The sequence below is a fragment of the Phragmites australis genome, chromosome 12 (genome assembly GCF_958298935.1).
Source record: "Phragmites australis chromosome 12, lpPhrAust1.1, whole genome shotgun sequence".
NCBI lineage: Eukaryota > Viridiplantae > Streptophyta > Magnoliopsida > Poales > Poaceae > Phragmites > Phragmites australis.
The window spans coordinates 14,649,617-14,664,128 of record NC_084932.1 but is presented as its reverse complement, the minus strand read 5'-3'; the positions used below and the strand labels follow the sequence as shown (position 1 = coordinate 14,664,128).

At 38.6% G+C, this 14,512-nt stretch overlaps 1 protein-coding gene across 1 annotated transcript; it reads right to left on the bottom strand.

Moving 5' to 3' along the window:
- Positions 1-392: 392 nt before the first annotated feature.
- Positions 393-7,803, bottom strand: LOC133886619 (CBBY-like protein). The gene is made up of 8 exons (XM_062326346.1): positions 7,358-7,803; positions 6,094-6,164; positions 4,907-5,065; positions 4,213-4,279; positions 3,293-3,388; positions 2,441-2,487; positions 1,073-1,153; positions 393-614 (listed from the first exon to the last, which is right to left on the bottom strand). Exons 1-8 carry the CDS (start codon positions 7,673-7,675, stop codon positions 491-493), a joined length of 963 nt encoding a protein of 320 aa, XP_062182330.1. The 5' UTR covers positions 7,676-7,803; the 3' UTR covers positions 393-490.
- Positions 7,804-14,512: the final 6,709 nt, after the last annotated feature.

Genomic DNA, 14,512 nt, shown 5'->3' with positions numbered 1-14,512 from the left:
TGCATGTGTACAATAGTGGAGATGCTACTGTGCTGTGCCAGACATGCTGACAACGAGGAATATAATGGTTACAACAAATTATAAATCTGATACCAGATTAAGGAGATATGGTCATTTGAAATTTCACAGTTTAAAAGAAAATTCATTGCAATCAACCGTACCTAGCCAAACAGTGTCCAATTTTTTAGGAATGACCTATTTTTGATAGGGTAGGCAAGGGCACTCAACCAAACAAGCCCTCAGTAGCTGATCCATTATCCAAATAAGAGCAGCGAGGATTAAGTTCGAGACTGGACAGAACATGCAACTTAACACTTTGGTAGGTAGTAAAAACAACGATGAACAATTACGAACATTTTTTTTGGACAGAACAATTACAAACTTTTTGCGACTGGTCAAAAGAACAAATACATTTATAACACATTGTTGTTCCTTTTATATTTGAATTCCTTTACAAATAATATTTATTACTCGAGTGTGTCCTTGTTTTTTAGTTTACGTATTGTTTCTGGAGCAGGTTCGCGCAGAAATCCAAATCGAAGCGCACTTCTGGCGGGTCACCAATGCAATCGAACACTGCGTCTGCCGTCGCGAAGTCCTCTTCTGCAGTGTAGCTGAAAAGAGTATTTATGGTACATCTGGTTAATTAGAAAACAAGGTCCATACTTGTAATCTGAATAGTCAATGTGATGCGTTTATTCTCTACTAAAAAGAACGCAGCACAGAAGTAAAAGAAAATGATAACTTGGGATAAATATAAAAAATTAAAAGTTGAGAAAATAAATTGACCTGGCATAACATTTATGCAAATGTCAAGCAGAAGGATGTTTACATATGCCAGATTAGATACACTCGTGCAACACATTCAGAGCAAGAAAAAAATTATCAATTGCAACTCTAATTAGAACATACCACGGATACTACACAAAGCTATGCAAATTTGGTATTTCATCTCATGTTATAGTTAAATTTTCCTTTCGTACTGTTAAGCACCAATTATGAAATGACTACCAATTGTTGTAAAGTAATAACATGCGTCTATTAAAGTGTTTCCGAGAAGAAAATTTGGTACCCGCTTTTTGTTACAATACACTTCATGCCGGCAGCTTTCGCCGCTGCAAGCCCTATAGTACTGTCTTCAACAACAACACAGCTGCATTCGGAAGAAGAATGATTAGCAAAAAGATATCAAATGATATGTATTAAAAAAGATACAACATATGTTGACAAAATTATAGATTTGGAACTATGGAAACGTCCTAACATTAATTAATCATAGTACAGTGCAACAATAGGTAGGATACATTTAAAAAATAGGCAAGATTGCATACATTCTATTATTTCTAAACCAGTTTGCAAGCATACCACTCTTCTCCCCTGGATTACTATTTTAGCACTGCATAGTTCCTGTGTTTGCTTTGTTATACCACACCATCCAAAACTCGGCGCTGTCAAACCAGTTGCCCTCCCATACCTTCACTCCGGCGCTGCTAGCTTCTCTGCCTTCTTCTTTGACCAGTAGAATTGGCTCTAAAACGAGGGGAGGTTCGGCTCGCAGGCACAGGCAAAAGCAACCCGGCGAATTGAATGGGCCGCCTGTACAGAACGACCTGTCGCCGTTCGATTCACCGCGCGTCATCTGATTCACACCGGCCCCATCCGATTTGCATCACCCTAGACCGGATCTGATGCACAACCTTGTTGGTGAGCACAGTGAAGCCTTGTCGGGGAACAAAAGAGGGAGCACGACCTTGTGCCCTCATCGGCGTTACACAAGCTCACCGCCATCAGATTCGACCTCGCGGTGATGAGGTTTGCAGGCAGGCATCGCTCTTCCTCTATTGGGCCCAGCGGCGGGACCCCGCCGAGCGAGCTCGACACGAGTAGGGAGGTGGCATCTTCTTCGTGGGGCAGGCCGATTAAGGATGGCAAGCAACGAGCTTGCAGATCCGTGCGGCACCATGTCAGATCGAGGCAGAGCTGCACAGTGGACTGGGGCAATGAAGCTGGGGAGAGGCGACAACATTGGAGATCGGGGAGGAGCATTGGCACCGTACTGGACACGTGGAAGGAGATGAAGAGAGATAACAGTGAGAGGATTTAGGTCCAATCTGAACCGTTGATTTTCAATCATATGGCATAATGGTAGACTTAACATGGAAGTAGGCAGTGGTAAAATAGAAATTCAATAGAAAGGAGTGGTATGTTTGCAAAACGGCATAATAGTGGTATTGGAGCATTTTTGCCTAAAAAATATGGCAGTATGTTGACAAAAAATAATGCAGTTTGTAGTGGTACACAATTGTACTAAACTAAGTTTATCATAAGCTATTTAAAATATAGCAGACCCAACAAAGCTAAAAAATTACCACTCCATTCTTTGCAATGATATTTGTGAAAATAATACATAAAAAATGTTCCAAACATTTCTTTTCAGTACCTAGATGGATCAACTCCAAGTGTAGTTGCTGCTAATATGTAGATTGCCTGCAAAGATCCCCAAAAAACACATAATCTCTATAATATAATGAATTTTTGGACCCTTGTTCTACACAAATTACAAGTCAGAAAAATGACTGCTGGAAGAGGAAGAGTAAATATTAGTAAAATGACATGCACCAGTGTTCTTTGCCAGTCCATATCTCGATTTAAAGTTTCAGTTGTTATGCTTCAATTTTAAGTGCTGTCAAGATTGAACTGTTTTCCTTCCAGATAATTTGGAAAAAGTAAGGCACCAAATAATATCAATGAAGTGCTAAACAAGAAATTTACTGCTACAAATAAATATTATTCAGTTTCCATGGAAAAAATGTCGTTGCATATCATCCTTCATAGGCAATTGTGTGGTCAAATAAAATATAGACCTAAATCAGAAAAAACTGGAACAGATAGAGTTGCTTTCAGGACACAGTTAAATAGTTGGGGGGGGGGGGGATTAAATAGTTAGGCAAAGCTTTTTAGGTCAACCATTTATAAGATGCCTTGCTTCATGAACTCTGTATTAAGACATAATAGTGCCATCTCTAATAGATGAGAACTTATACTGATGGATGGAACAATCCAAAAGGACGAACCAAGCAATGTGTAGAAATAACAGAACTATTCGCCAAGTAAATTATGGTGCCTGTATAGTACAAGGTGAACAGAAAACTACAGATTCTGAAAAAAATTGGCAACAGGCCCCATGTCACAACATGTTATCAAAGTCTACATTTTGTAAAATATTTCTTGAAGTAAATAACTCAATAATGAAAGATGAATTTGTGTTTACCAAATTGTGAAATCAACTTACTGGATCAGGTTTTTTGTGAGGAACCACATCTCCAGCAAATATAGTAATCTTTTCTGCTCTATCAGGCCCCAATAAGCATGACACTATTGCTGAAACCTGCAACCAGTAAAAACAATTTCAAGATGCTCTGCTTATAAGCTCATGAAATACATTTCTTAATTCTATCAGTAATTTTTGGCACATTTCCTCAGTCTGGGTGTTAGGAGAATGTGAAAGAAGGGCTCGAAGCAGTTTAGTTTGTTTGGCGACCTTCAGCAACAGGACAACAGTAGATCTGGTAGTGACAGCTTATTATGCTCCTAAATTTACATTAGAGTGATCTAGCAAAGAGACATATTTATTTCTCTCAAATTTCTAATCTTTAAGTAAAACAAAAGTCCAACGAAATATTTTGTATAGCAGGGAAAAGACTCCAATTTCTAATCTTGAAGTAAAACAAAAGTCCCAACGAAATATTTTGTATTGCAGGAAAAGAACCAAACATTAAAGTAAAAGCACGAGAAACAAAACAATGAAAGCAAACGTTTTACTTGATCCAGCAGATTGGAATAAGGCTTTTGCTGCATAAGGATGATACATCGAAGTTTTACAGATCTAATGTAAAAAAAAGGGTGAAAGAGCTGGGCTAAAAGGTACTGATTTGAAAACCTAAACTAAATGTCAATGCTTTTCGTTCATCAGGAATTAGTGTTAGAATTTTGTTACTTAGTTAGATGTCCTACTAACTGATCACCTGAATTTCTCAGTATTTCAAACATTTCACCAACCAATAATTTTTGCAGGAGGGTGGAATATTTGTCCATATCTTGGTAAAAGTTGAAAGAAAATATTCTCCCAGATGTGGTAGATATCTGTTGTAACTCCTAACCTACAAATCTCCCATACAAGCATTTCAAGGTAGGAAATGCTGGGTTACTTACAGCTTTCTCATTTGACGTACTGCACACTGCAACTTTAACTCCGTTTCCTAAAGCTTCATCGATTAACCTGTAAAGTTGAAAATTAATCTAGGAAGTAATCATCTAATGTAGCTGCATTACTTTTTCTTTTCGTGAAGCTAGTTGATTCACATATGGATTCCATTGGCATGTCTGTCTAATGCATGTACTATGGACTACAACAAAAAAGCATGAAGTGCTAAGTACACAATTTCAGTGATGCAAAACAGTTTTGCCTCATTTCTTATCCTTTTCCCTCTATATTTGCAAAATGTAATTAAATTGTATATCATGTTAGGTAGATATATTTAGTTTTCCAAAAGTATAATTGTCTTGATTACACCATAACTTGTTTGCACCTTTTATTTTCCTTCTGCTAGAACTATATATACACACAATTGTATACAAAATAAGAACCACTCTTACTGTTACCTGAAATGAACAAGGAAAACTGTTTTGAGAAACGGAGGTGAGATGTTGAAGTATACTATCAATTCCACGGTTTACAAGAAACATAAACGTATTTTGTGTGAATTTTTTTATAATGTTGCAAGGAGGCACTTCAAAACACTTCTGTTAAAGCAGGAAGGGAGGATATTTCTGAATGTCGCAACTTACAGGTTCATTTAAACTGCAGTTAAGTGCTAAAGTCATCAAATTCTTGGAAATTTATGACCTTTGAACACCTGGACGGAGAGGAAGCAACTTCTTCTCAATTAGGGCCATGAATAGTTCTGTTTTCATCTTGTGGAGAGAAGCGATAAACTCCTTTCGTTCCGCATCAGTCTTTGGTGCTTTAGCTGGCCATCCTGTCTTGTTGAAGTAAGCCGTCATCCTGAAAATAAGTATTTAAAATTTGAAAAGGTCACACTACAGTTGAATTAAAATACTGTTATTCTTTTATTGGAAATATTTAAATTCTAGCAATCCTTGAAACAGTAATAATTGTTTATTGCCATTTCCCAACCAATTTCCAACATCCTATTTGGATGTTTACCATTTTCAACTATAGTTTTTCTTTTTAACGGAACACTATACATTTAATCTCAAATGCAGATTGATGATACATGTTTGTATTTAATCCTTTAAATATGTTGATACTACTATAGTGATTGCGAACTTAGAAGTTTAAATTTTTTTGTGTGATGGAAAATTTTGGATGTATGATGAGCACCTTTTTGTGGATACACCTCCTAATATTTCAATAATCAATCGTCTACATTCACCTCTTTTTAGTTCAAAACAAACACATTATCTGAATAGTCCTTGGCTCAGTATTTCATTAAATTTTCACCGGAGATGGAAAATGATCACAAATTTTTTAAACCATAGAATAATAACTGACATACTACCTTCCAATACTCTTACTACATGCCAGTAAAACATATTGTAATCTTTTGCTGCCCGCCGGTCAATATACAAGTAAACAAATTTGAATAAAATGATAAATTCATTACATGAACAATTATGTAAACCATACACATCTACCTTACAAAACTAAAACCAGAGAAATTAACGTGTTCGCGAAAATTTGCATTTGGATGTGTGTCTCATGCAAGAGTTTAGGTTTATGATTTTTCCATTTAAAAGTTAGCGTAGTGATTATAGAATGAAATTTTGCAATAACGATGTTACATTGTTATTTTCTTACAAATGCATCTGATAACCAGATCATACTTCCTATAGGAGATCACCTAGATGGGCAGAAATAACAAATTCCACAGGAAAGTAAAGTGTATCTCCTTAATTTCTTAATGTAAGTAATCAGTCATTCAATATAATGTTTTTAAAAATACTAATGAAGATAAATTTCAAAAGGCAAATGAATTATCATAATTAGAGAAGAGTAAATAATTGATTGACCTTTCCTTTCCACCACCTATCTTGAGCAATTCTCCATATAGTTCAACATCCCAGCTCACACTTAATTCCCTCTGTAAATATCAACAACCTATTGATTAGGAAAACTTTAACAGAAATGAACAATTGGTAGGTTTAGTTTCTTACGATGGCATTTCTTAGATTTATTGATCATTCAGAACGTGCCTTAGAATTTTTTTCAAATATTCAAATGATCATGTGAAACACCTTTACAAGTAGTCAGATGATTTCGATTTATTCCTGAAAATTCTGGTAGGTCAGTTTGGATCTAATAGGCACCATACCAATGCAAAGCCAAAGCATAACCATGATCCAAGCTGAACCCAGCATGTTCAAGAATGCACCAGTTTATCAGTTCTAATTTAAGTTCTTTTGGTGATCATATATTCCTTTTTTCTATATCAAAGAACAGCATTACTTGAGCAATATTTGAACAACTTTTTACCCAAATGGTTCTCATTTAGTAACTTCATTTACCGTGCACAATCCTAAGAATCTAAGTGTATTCCAAAGTTGTAGTATAAACAAACATTTAGTGATGTTTAACTGCCTATCAAACTTGTGGGGTATTTATAGTTTCGAGATGATGCAATCAGAAGCTGTCTTTTAATTTGAGTATGTACATTCGTAAAAGCACACTTGAAATTTTACAAACCCCAACCATTTCACCAAAAGATATCTAATCCAAAAGCCTCTTAGGGGGCTAATTACTATTTTACAAACCCCACCATTGTTATGATCTAAGTGGTGTAATTAATATTCTAACTAAGTTAAAATCCAATGGCTGTAAGTTTTTATATGACGTTACATAACGTGAATGTTGCATTAGAAGTCAACTTTAGAGTAAAGGCGGATCTGCACAAAATCAAAAGTAGCTTCATAGCAATGCGATTGTCAGCATCCAACAATAGCAGGTAAGGTAACTAATCAACCCGAACCCGGCATTGTTGAAAGCAGATGAACTCAGGTCCAACATTAGTACTAAAAAGACCATCCATTCAACAATTTCACCAAATGATACTGATTAGTCCAAGTGTATTAGTTAATTAGTGATCGACTGCAGCAGAAATTTGTTTGAAAAAGAATGATCCATGAACCAACAAGCTGTCGATTCCAAGAACTAAGAGCATAGGAACCTCAAAAGATTAACGGCCGGGGAGCATTTGCATGAAGAAAATAAAAATGAGGTCCTTCAAAAAAAAAGATAATGAAAATGAGCGGGAGGCATCGATGGAAGGAACCGAACCTCGGCGAAGGTCTCGTTGAATGAGATGCGGTGGCCGTCCTTCTCTGTGTCCACCAGCACGCCATCGCAGTCGAACAGCAGCGCCGCCGGCAGGGGGGCAGCCGGAGCTCCCCCCGAGCCTTCAGCCGACGCGCGGGCGGCCGCCGCTCGCCGCCCGCTCCTGGTGCGTACGCAGACAGAAGAAGGCGCCGGCCTCCTCCCTGCACTTCTTGGAGTGCACTGGCCGGCGGTTGTTGGGACGGGGCGCGATCTAGAAAAGTTGCTTGCCCGCAACAGCGTGGATGACGCGGCGGCGACGGCGGCGGCGGCGGCGGCCATGGAGGTTTCTTTAGGCGGGAAACGGCGGTGGGTCTGTGGATAGCGCGCCCCGCCCTTGTGGCCGCCGATGGGGGTTGTGGATTTTAAAGCCAAGTCCACCACACATGCCTCTTCGCCTCGGGCGTCTTTCGTGTACCGTGATGGCTATCGATCCGAGGAAAGGACCCAGGCCACACTGCCCACACATAAGCACCTTAGTTGTGACTTTTTTATTTTCAGCCTAATTTTACTCCCTCCACTAACAACACGCACTACTTTACCACTAACTAGTTAAATGTTCATAAGTTGCAACATGAGTAAAAAAAATTTACGAGATAATATAATTGGCTAGATGAAGATAACGCAAAATAACACTATACAATCAACCAGTAGCAAATTCAACTCCCATAAAAAAAAGTTATGGGGTCTTCTTCCACACGATTAAGCTATAATACACCATCTTCTCCTCTCAAAGCGACCAAACCCCTCCATATTAATCTTGCCACAAAGAATTTATCATCGCAATGGAATCCTTACATGCTTGTTGCCTGTTTTGACGATCTCTCCTTACTTGCCTCTGCATCGGTGTCATATTTGCATAGCGTGCCCTATCACGTGTACGTCTTGCTTGCCTATGAGCATTTTGTTGATCATGTTTTGATTGTGTTTGATCTTGTGACATGGTTCCCTAACTCTACTCTGAAGAAGCTCGAATGTCCATAGGGTAATCCTCACTAGCAAGAGTAGCATAATCACCATCTTTTTATGGATTCAATTGGGACATATATGCTAGCAAGAAGGGGATCGTCCACTAGATTGTCCACGGTGTCTTCCATCGTAATAGTCTTCAGAATTGGGGTGTTGCGTCGCAGCTTGCGGCTTGCGTTTTCACGATCTCTCCTTGCTTTCTTTTGCTCAAGTGTCATGTTTGCGTACCGCACCCTATCACATGCGCACCTTGCTTCAATTTTATCCATTGTTAATACTTGCCTCGATTCATGACGATTCATGACTTGGGTTGTTACGTTGCAATGCGCGACGGGCGTTTTCACGATCTCGTCTTGCTTTTCTCTGTTCAGGTGTCATATTTGCATAGCGCGTCCTATCATGTGTACGCAATGCTTCAACTTGCTCATTTGTTTGTCTGCAAGAACTTTGTCTTGATTCTTCTAACACATTAGTAGAACGTGTCATATCATTAGCATGTTTTCTTCCTAAAATGGAGTTATATGATATTAATGTTAATGCAAGAACCCATGCAACATGAACAGATGTGTGTAAGTTGTATACTAAACATTAGATTCTTCACTTTGTAACAATGTACTCGATGGCAATATACTTTAAGATTGATATACAGACGAAGGAAAATTTTGGTTGACCTCATCTTCATGATCTGAGGACATGACACATAAATATGATGGTTCAATTACAAATAACCCACTAGGGATAGGCAAGGAAATAATGTTGTAATATCTCTTTGGTGCATTATATCCATACAAGGACATGACATAATCTGAATCATAATCCTAAAAAATATAAAAAAATGAGTCACTCATCAAACGAGCAGACACTATGATCAATTCAAAGAATACTGATACAGGTATCTCAATTTATATGCTTTAACTTGAAGATTTATCAAGATGGAATAATAGACAGGGAAAAATGATCAACTATGAGGCAATAAATAGGTGCATTCACAACAGATTTAATTTGGGTAACGAATTGAGCCGATGCATATTTCTACTGCCTAGTGAGTAGTACTCAATTCCATTCGAATATTAAATTTTAGAGCTGTTAAGCAATACTATATCTTCTACAATGTAAATTTCAATCTGATAACCCAAGGAATCGAACTTAAATAGCACAATCACTTAAAGAAACATTTTTTTAATTCTAATATTAAAGACTATTATAGATTAATAGATAGATGTCATGGTCAAGCCCACTCCATTCAATATATGACATTTCAATTGCATATACTGATGTACATGCTTTCAACTAATCAAGCAAAAACAGGTTAAACATCGAAACTGTATCTCAAGTTTGCAAGAACAGAAGAAGAGAGCATACCGAGAACCATGGATTAGATTTTGTAATAGTTTTTTTTGGTCAGTAGGAGATCTTGCAAAACACCAGCTTCCAGTTTAAAAACACACTATTAATATATATTGCACACACATGTAAATATAATAATCTAAATGAAACTTTTAACAGCTACATATACTTCACACTGAGCTGTTTGGTCAAAACATAAGGAATAAAATGGCAAACTCAAACCACACATACTCAATACAAAAGAGTTCTATTTGATAATAGCTATTTGCATACCTTTAATAAGATTACGGGAGTTCTCGAGAAGCAATAGCACACGCCGGCCAATTATCTTGCTAGCTCATGTTCTGCAAACAAAATAAGCATAGCAATGAGCACAAACATAATGACGGAGTTCTCTTGAAGCAATAGCAAAAGTTAGCCAAGTATCTCATGTCAATAAGCACATAAAGTAATTTAAGTATACATACCTTTTTGTCTTTAGGACCTTGTTCCATAGAAAAATCTTAATAATTTTCCCATGGACTGAAATTTCAGTGCACAAAAGAGAAGAATTGGAGAGATATGATATAAAACCTATGCACATCAAGATTAACTGAAGTCAGCATAAATAATGGAAATCGGTAATTTTTCCATGGAGCAAATGTCAAGGACCTTTTCTCTGTTACACCCACAGATTTCATACAATCCCTTTTCTATCAAATAGTTAAAATAAATCATTTATTGGTACATGGTGATCCCTTTTATATTGAACAGATAAACTGAATCATATATTGGTACATGGTGGTCCCTTTCCTTTCCTGAATAGTGGGAATGACAAACATGCATAAGAAAATACATAACCTTCACCTCAATTGTGATGAACAGTGGTGTAAATGGCAAACAGGATACCCTCTACAAGCTAACATCGAGAAACATGTGAGAACATGCATGGCGGATGAAGTTGAATAACATGTGAGAACACGCTCAAGTGCAATGTCCCAACCTACAGATGGTCAAGCGATGGAGCACATGTCAAGGACCTTTTCTCTGTTACATGCACAAATTTCATACAATCCCTTTTCTATCGAATAGATAAAATGAATCATATACTGGTACATGGTGATCCCTTTTATATCGAATAGATAAACTAAATCAAATATTGATACATGGTGGTCCCATTCCTTTCCCATGTTGGGCTGTGAATGCAGCAGTATTTAGGAAGTCAAGCAAACCTTAGTGCAACTTGGTATATGTGTAATCTTCCTCTACTGTCTTACATGTCTTTTGCTTGCCCTCGTTTGCAGGCGCCATAATGAAATTAGCAAAAACAAAATTCGAAAAGAATTGCTAGATTCTTAGCAATTTGATCAGTTTTTGGCTTTTTGCTAGTCAGTCGATGTTTTGGGACGTATAATGTAAGGACTCGTCCAAATTAAATTCGGATTAATCATTAGGGAGATCAGTTTAATAAGATAAGGGTTATCCCACGTTCGTCTCTCGACGCGCCACGTGCTAACCCACATCTCATCACAACGATCATAGCCATGAATGATTCAAGCGAATCTAACTCCGACAGTCCCGATATATGTCCTCTAGTAACTCCTAGGAAAGCTATTACCCACTGAAGGGAATCAAGGACGTCCTAAGAGAGAGGAGTGAATTAGGACACTTAAAACTATTGGCTCCAAAACTTTCACAAGATAAGTCTACCTCAATTTATATCTAAATATGCTCTAGGCTTATCTAGTGTGTCAATTCTACTACTTAAGAGAATTGCAAAGTAAATTACAAGTAAGTAAACGTGGAAACGTAAATGAGGTAGAGAGATAAACTCGGCATGAGGTATTTTTATCCTGTGGTATCGGTGGCACACAAGCTACTCCTAGTCCACGTTGGAGCTCCACAAAGGATATGCTCTCGGTCGCCAAGTTTCTTCCGATCATGGCTCTTGAGATACCAAATCAACAAGATAAGGCCTCAAGCACGATGAGCCACCCAGACGAGGTCTCACCACTAACCTCTCTTCCGGTCACTTGTACGCCATCTTCACTTTGGAGCTTTAATCACAAAGACAAGGGCCTTCGCATCCCTGCACAATCCTCTTGCCACCGCTTCACACCAAGTGGAAGGGTCAACAAGTTACCGACGAGTCACCAAGACTCCAAGGTGCCGGCGTACCTCTTGGTACACGTTTGGATCACTCTTTGATCCGCACTCTAGGTTACAGCACCTAGCAACTCTTCTCTCTAAGCCTATAAGTACTAATCACTCACTAATGGTGTGCTTAGTTGCCTTCGATGAACACTTTATGCTCTTGAATGTCTTCTTAAGTGTACAAGGATTTCTCTGAACTCCAGCACCTTCAAATGAATGAGTAGAGGGGTATTTATAGCCTCAACCCCGTGGACTAGCCGTTATCTCAAAGGCTCACATATTCTGTGAACACCAGATAATCTGGCGTTAACAGAGGTACAAGCACCGGACCATCCGGTGTGTATATTCTCAGAAACTAGCCGTTGGAACTCCACATAGAGTTTTTCTGAACACTGGATTGTCTGGTGTAATCTTCAATTCATCACCGGACTATCCAATGAGTACACTTGAGCCTTCTCATCTTAAACAGTCTCTCTATGTAAATTGCTCCGATGTTCATTATCTTCATCGCCGGACCTTCTGGTGTGTTGAACTTCTCCTTTTCTGAATTTTCCATACCTTTTGTTAAATGCTTTGGTAAAGCCTCCGGTGTGCATCACTTCATCACTGGACTATCCGGTGAGTAGATCTTTGATCTTCTGCGCTTGGATTCTTCTCTGCAAGAATTAGTCTGGTGTACATCTTTTCTGATCGTCGGACCTTCCGGTGAGTGCGATCCACTCTGACTCATTTTGACAGAATTGCTCCAGCGTGTATACTCTTCATCACCGGATCATCCGGTGAGGCAAACTACCTCTGGACATAATGCTGCGGTGAGTGCAATTCTTCCAGCACCGGACCTTCCGGTGAGAACAATTTCTCTGGGACTTTTTCTAATTCAATCAAACTTTATCTCAGTTGCGGTGGCTTCTTGATGTATTGCATCCATTAGACCTACTAACATATATTCTTGACAAACATGTTAATCCCAATGACTATGTTATCATTAATCATCAAAATCACAATCATGACCTAATAGGGCCATTTTCGCTACACCCAAACATACCTTTACAACATGAATATCACAACATCAAGATTACAAGTGATTACAAGCTGAATGAAATAATAAGGACAAGTGTTTTCTAGCGTAAACATATATACATAAATCGCAGCGGAAGAAAGACATCTAGAAATAAAATGAAGGCCGATGACGCCATTTTCCCACAAGGCAACCGACCGGGGTTAGTAGTATAGCGACTACTCACCACCACACCGCTCTTGGTGGGATTCGAGCAGCCGACACCCATCTTCAACTGGAAAGAAAACAAGCAGTATGAGTATGAAGGTACTCGCAAGACTTAATTCATAGTGGGTACATATAATAACCCGATTCCAAAGAGAATGCATTTATGGATGCGTAGCAAAGAATCAACCATAAAGGTTAAATGAATTTGTAATGCAAAAGCGATTTTAACTCAAGTGTGAGCAACTATAACCTAGCAATGGTACCGTCCTATACTGAGATCATCAACATAACATGTTTATAACTTGGAACACCTCAACTCATCAACCACCATCTCTATCCACTTCCCATCTACCCTCATAGCCACATTCGGAACTCTACGATTGATGCAAATGGATAGAAATGTGCTTATGACCGAGAGCACAGCAATTCGAATTGATTTTACACCTTGCAGGGGGTACATCTTTACCCACACGACACGAGACCACCCTCCATACAACTCATCAGTTGCAAGAGATGATTCACGCGACAAGCATTTGCATACTCACCTTGAACCTTTGTTCCCATGCTGAGCCATGTGGAGGTCACCTAGATCCCGTGCATACAACGACTTACCAGCCCAACCTCAGGTGCCTCTACAAGCCTTCTCGCTCACATCTCGGCACATGAATCAAATAAACATGACGACTTACGATACTAGGCTCACCCGTACCGTATACGGATTGTGGTTAGTATAGAAAAGTGACAAAACCAATTGTATCAACTAACGGTGCATAAACGATACAAGTGGTCTATAGCATCCGAATTCCTCTCCTGACCTACCCTTAGCACCGCCCACATCTTGTCCCATTCTCACCACTCATCAACCCATCATTGTTTTCATGGTGAAAGTAATTAAGTCCTATACTCATAAACGATGGGACATTCCACCGCTCGACTTCTATCGATGATCTATACATTGCTAAGTATCTCCTATAACTTTTAAGTTAGACATTATCATGATTATACTCCTCTACAGGGATTGAGATCATCAATACCAGATAGGGAGAAATGTAACAAATAGGTGTTACCTGATTTCTCGATATCGACTAACTAAACACGCATAACAAACATAAAGCATAATTTATCAATTTAGCCATCACATGATCCAAGGTATAAGGTACAACATGCTTAGATGCTTGCCTTTTTTATCAGCTTCACAAACAAGGGAAATAACTTCCGGATCGCCCCCGATCACGCCTGCGTTACTCTCCGGTGCTTCATTCACTAAGAAGAACATATGCAATAATGAGCATGAAAGAGATGCTGTGAGAATGCTACAAAATTTTAATGGGGATATGGTACTGGGTAATGAACATAATGGAGCAAGAACACTCGAATTGAAGCACATAGGTTCATGGTATAAATGATTTATTTAAGGGCTATCCAAAAAGGACAATAACTAAACT

What these genes read in the sequence shown, in the direction of transcription:
- LOC133886619 (XM_062326346.1), bottom strand. Translation starts at nt 7,675, where the DNA reads ATGGCCGCCGCCGCCGCCGCCGTCGCCGCCGCGTCATCCACGCTGTTG. An exon ending in ATAGGTGGTGGAAAGGAAAG is followed by an intron (nt 5,066 to 6,093) that starts GTCAATCAATTA and finishes ACTTATTTTCAG; the next exon opens with GATGACGGCTTACTTCAACA. An exon ending in CTTGGAGTTGATCCATCTAG is followed by an intron (nt 1,154 to 2,440) that starts GTACTGAAAAGA and finishes TTCCGAATGCAG; the next exon opens with CTGTGTTGTTGTTGAAGACA.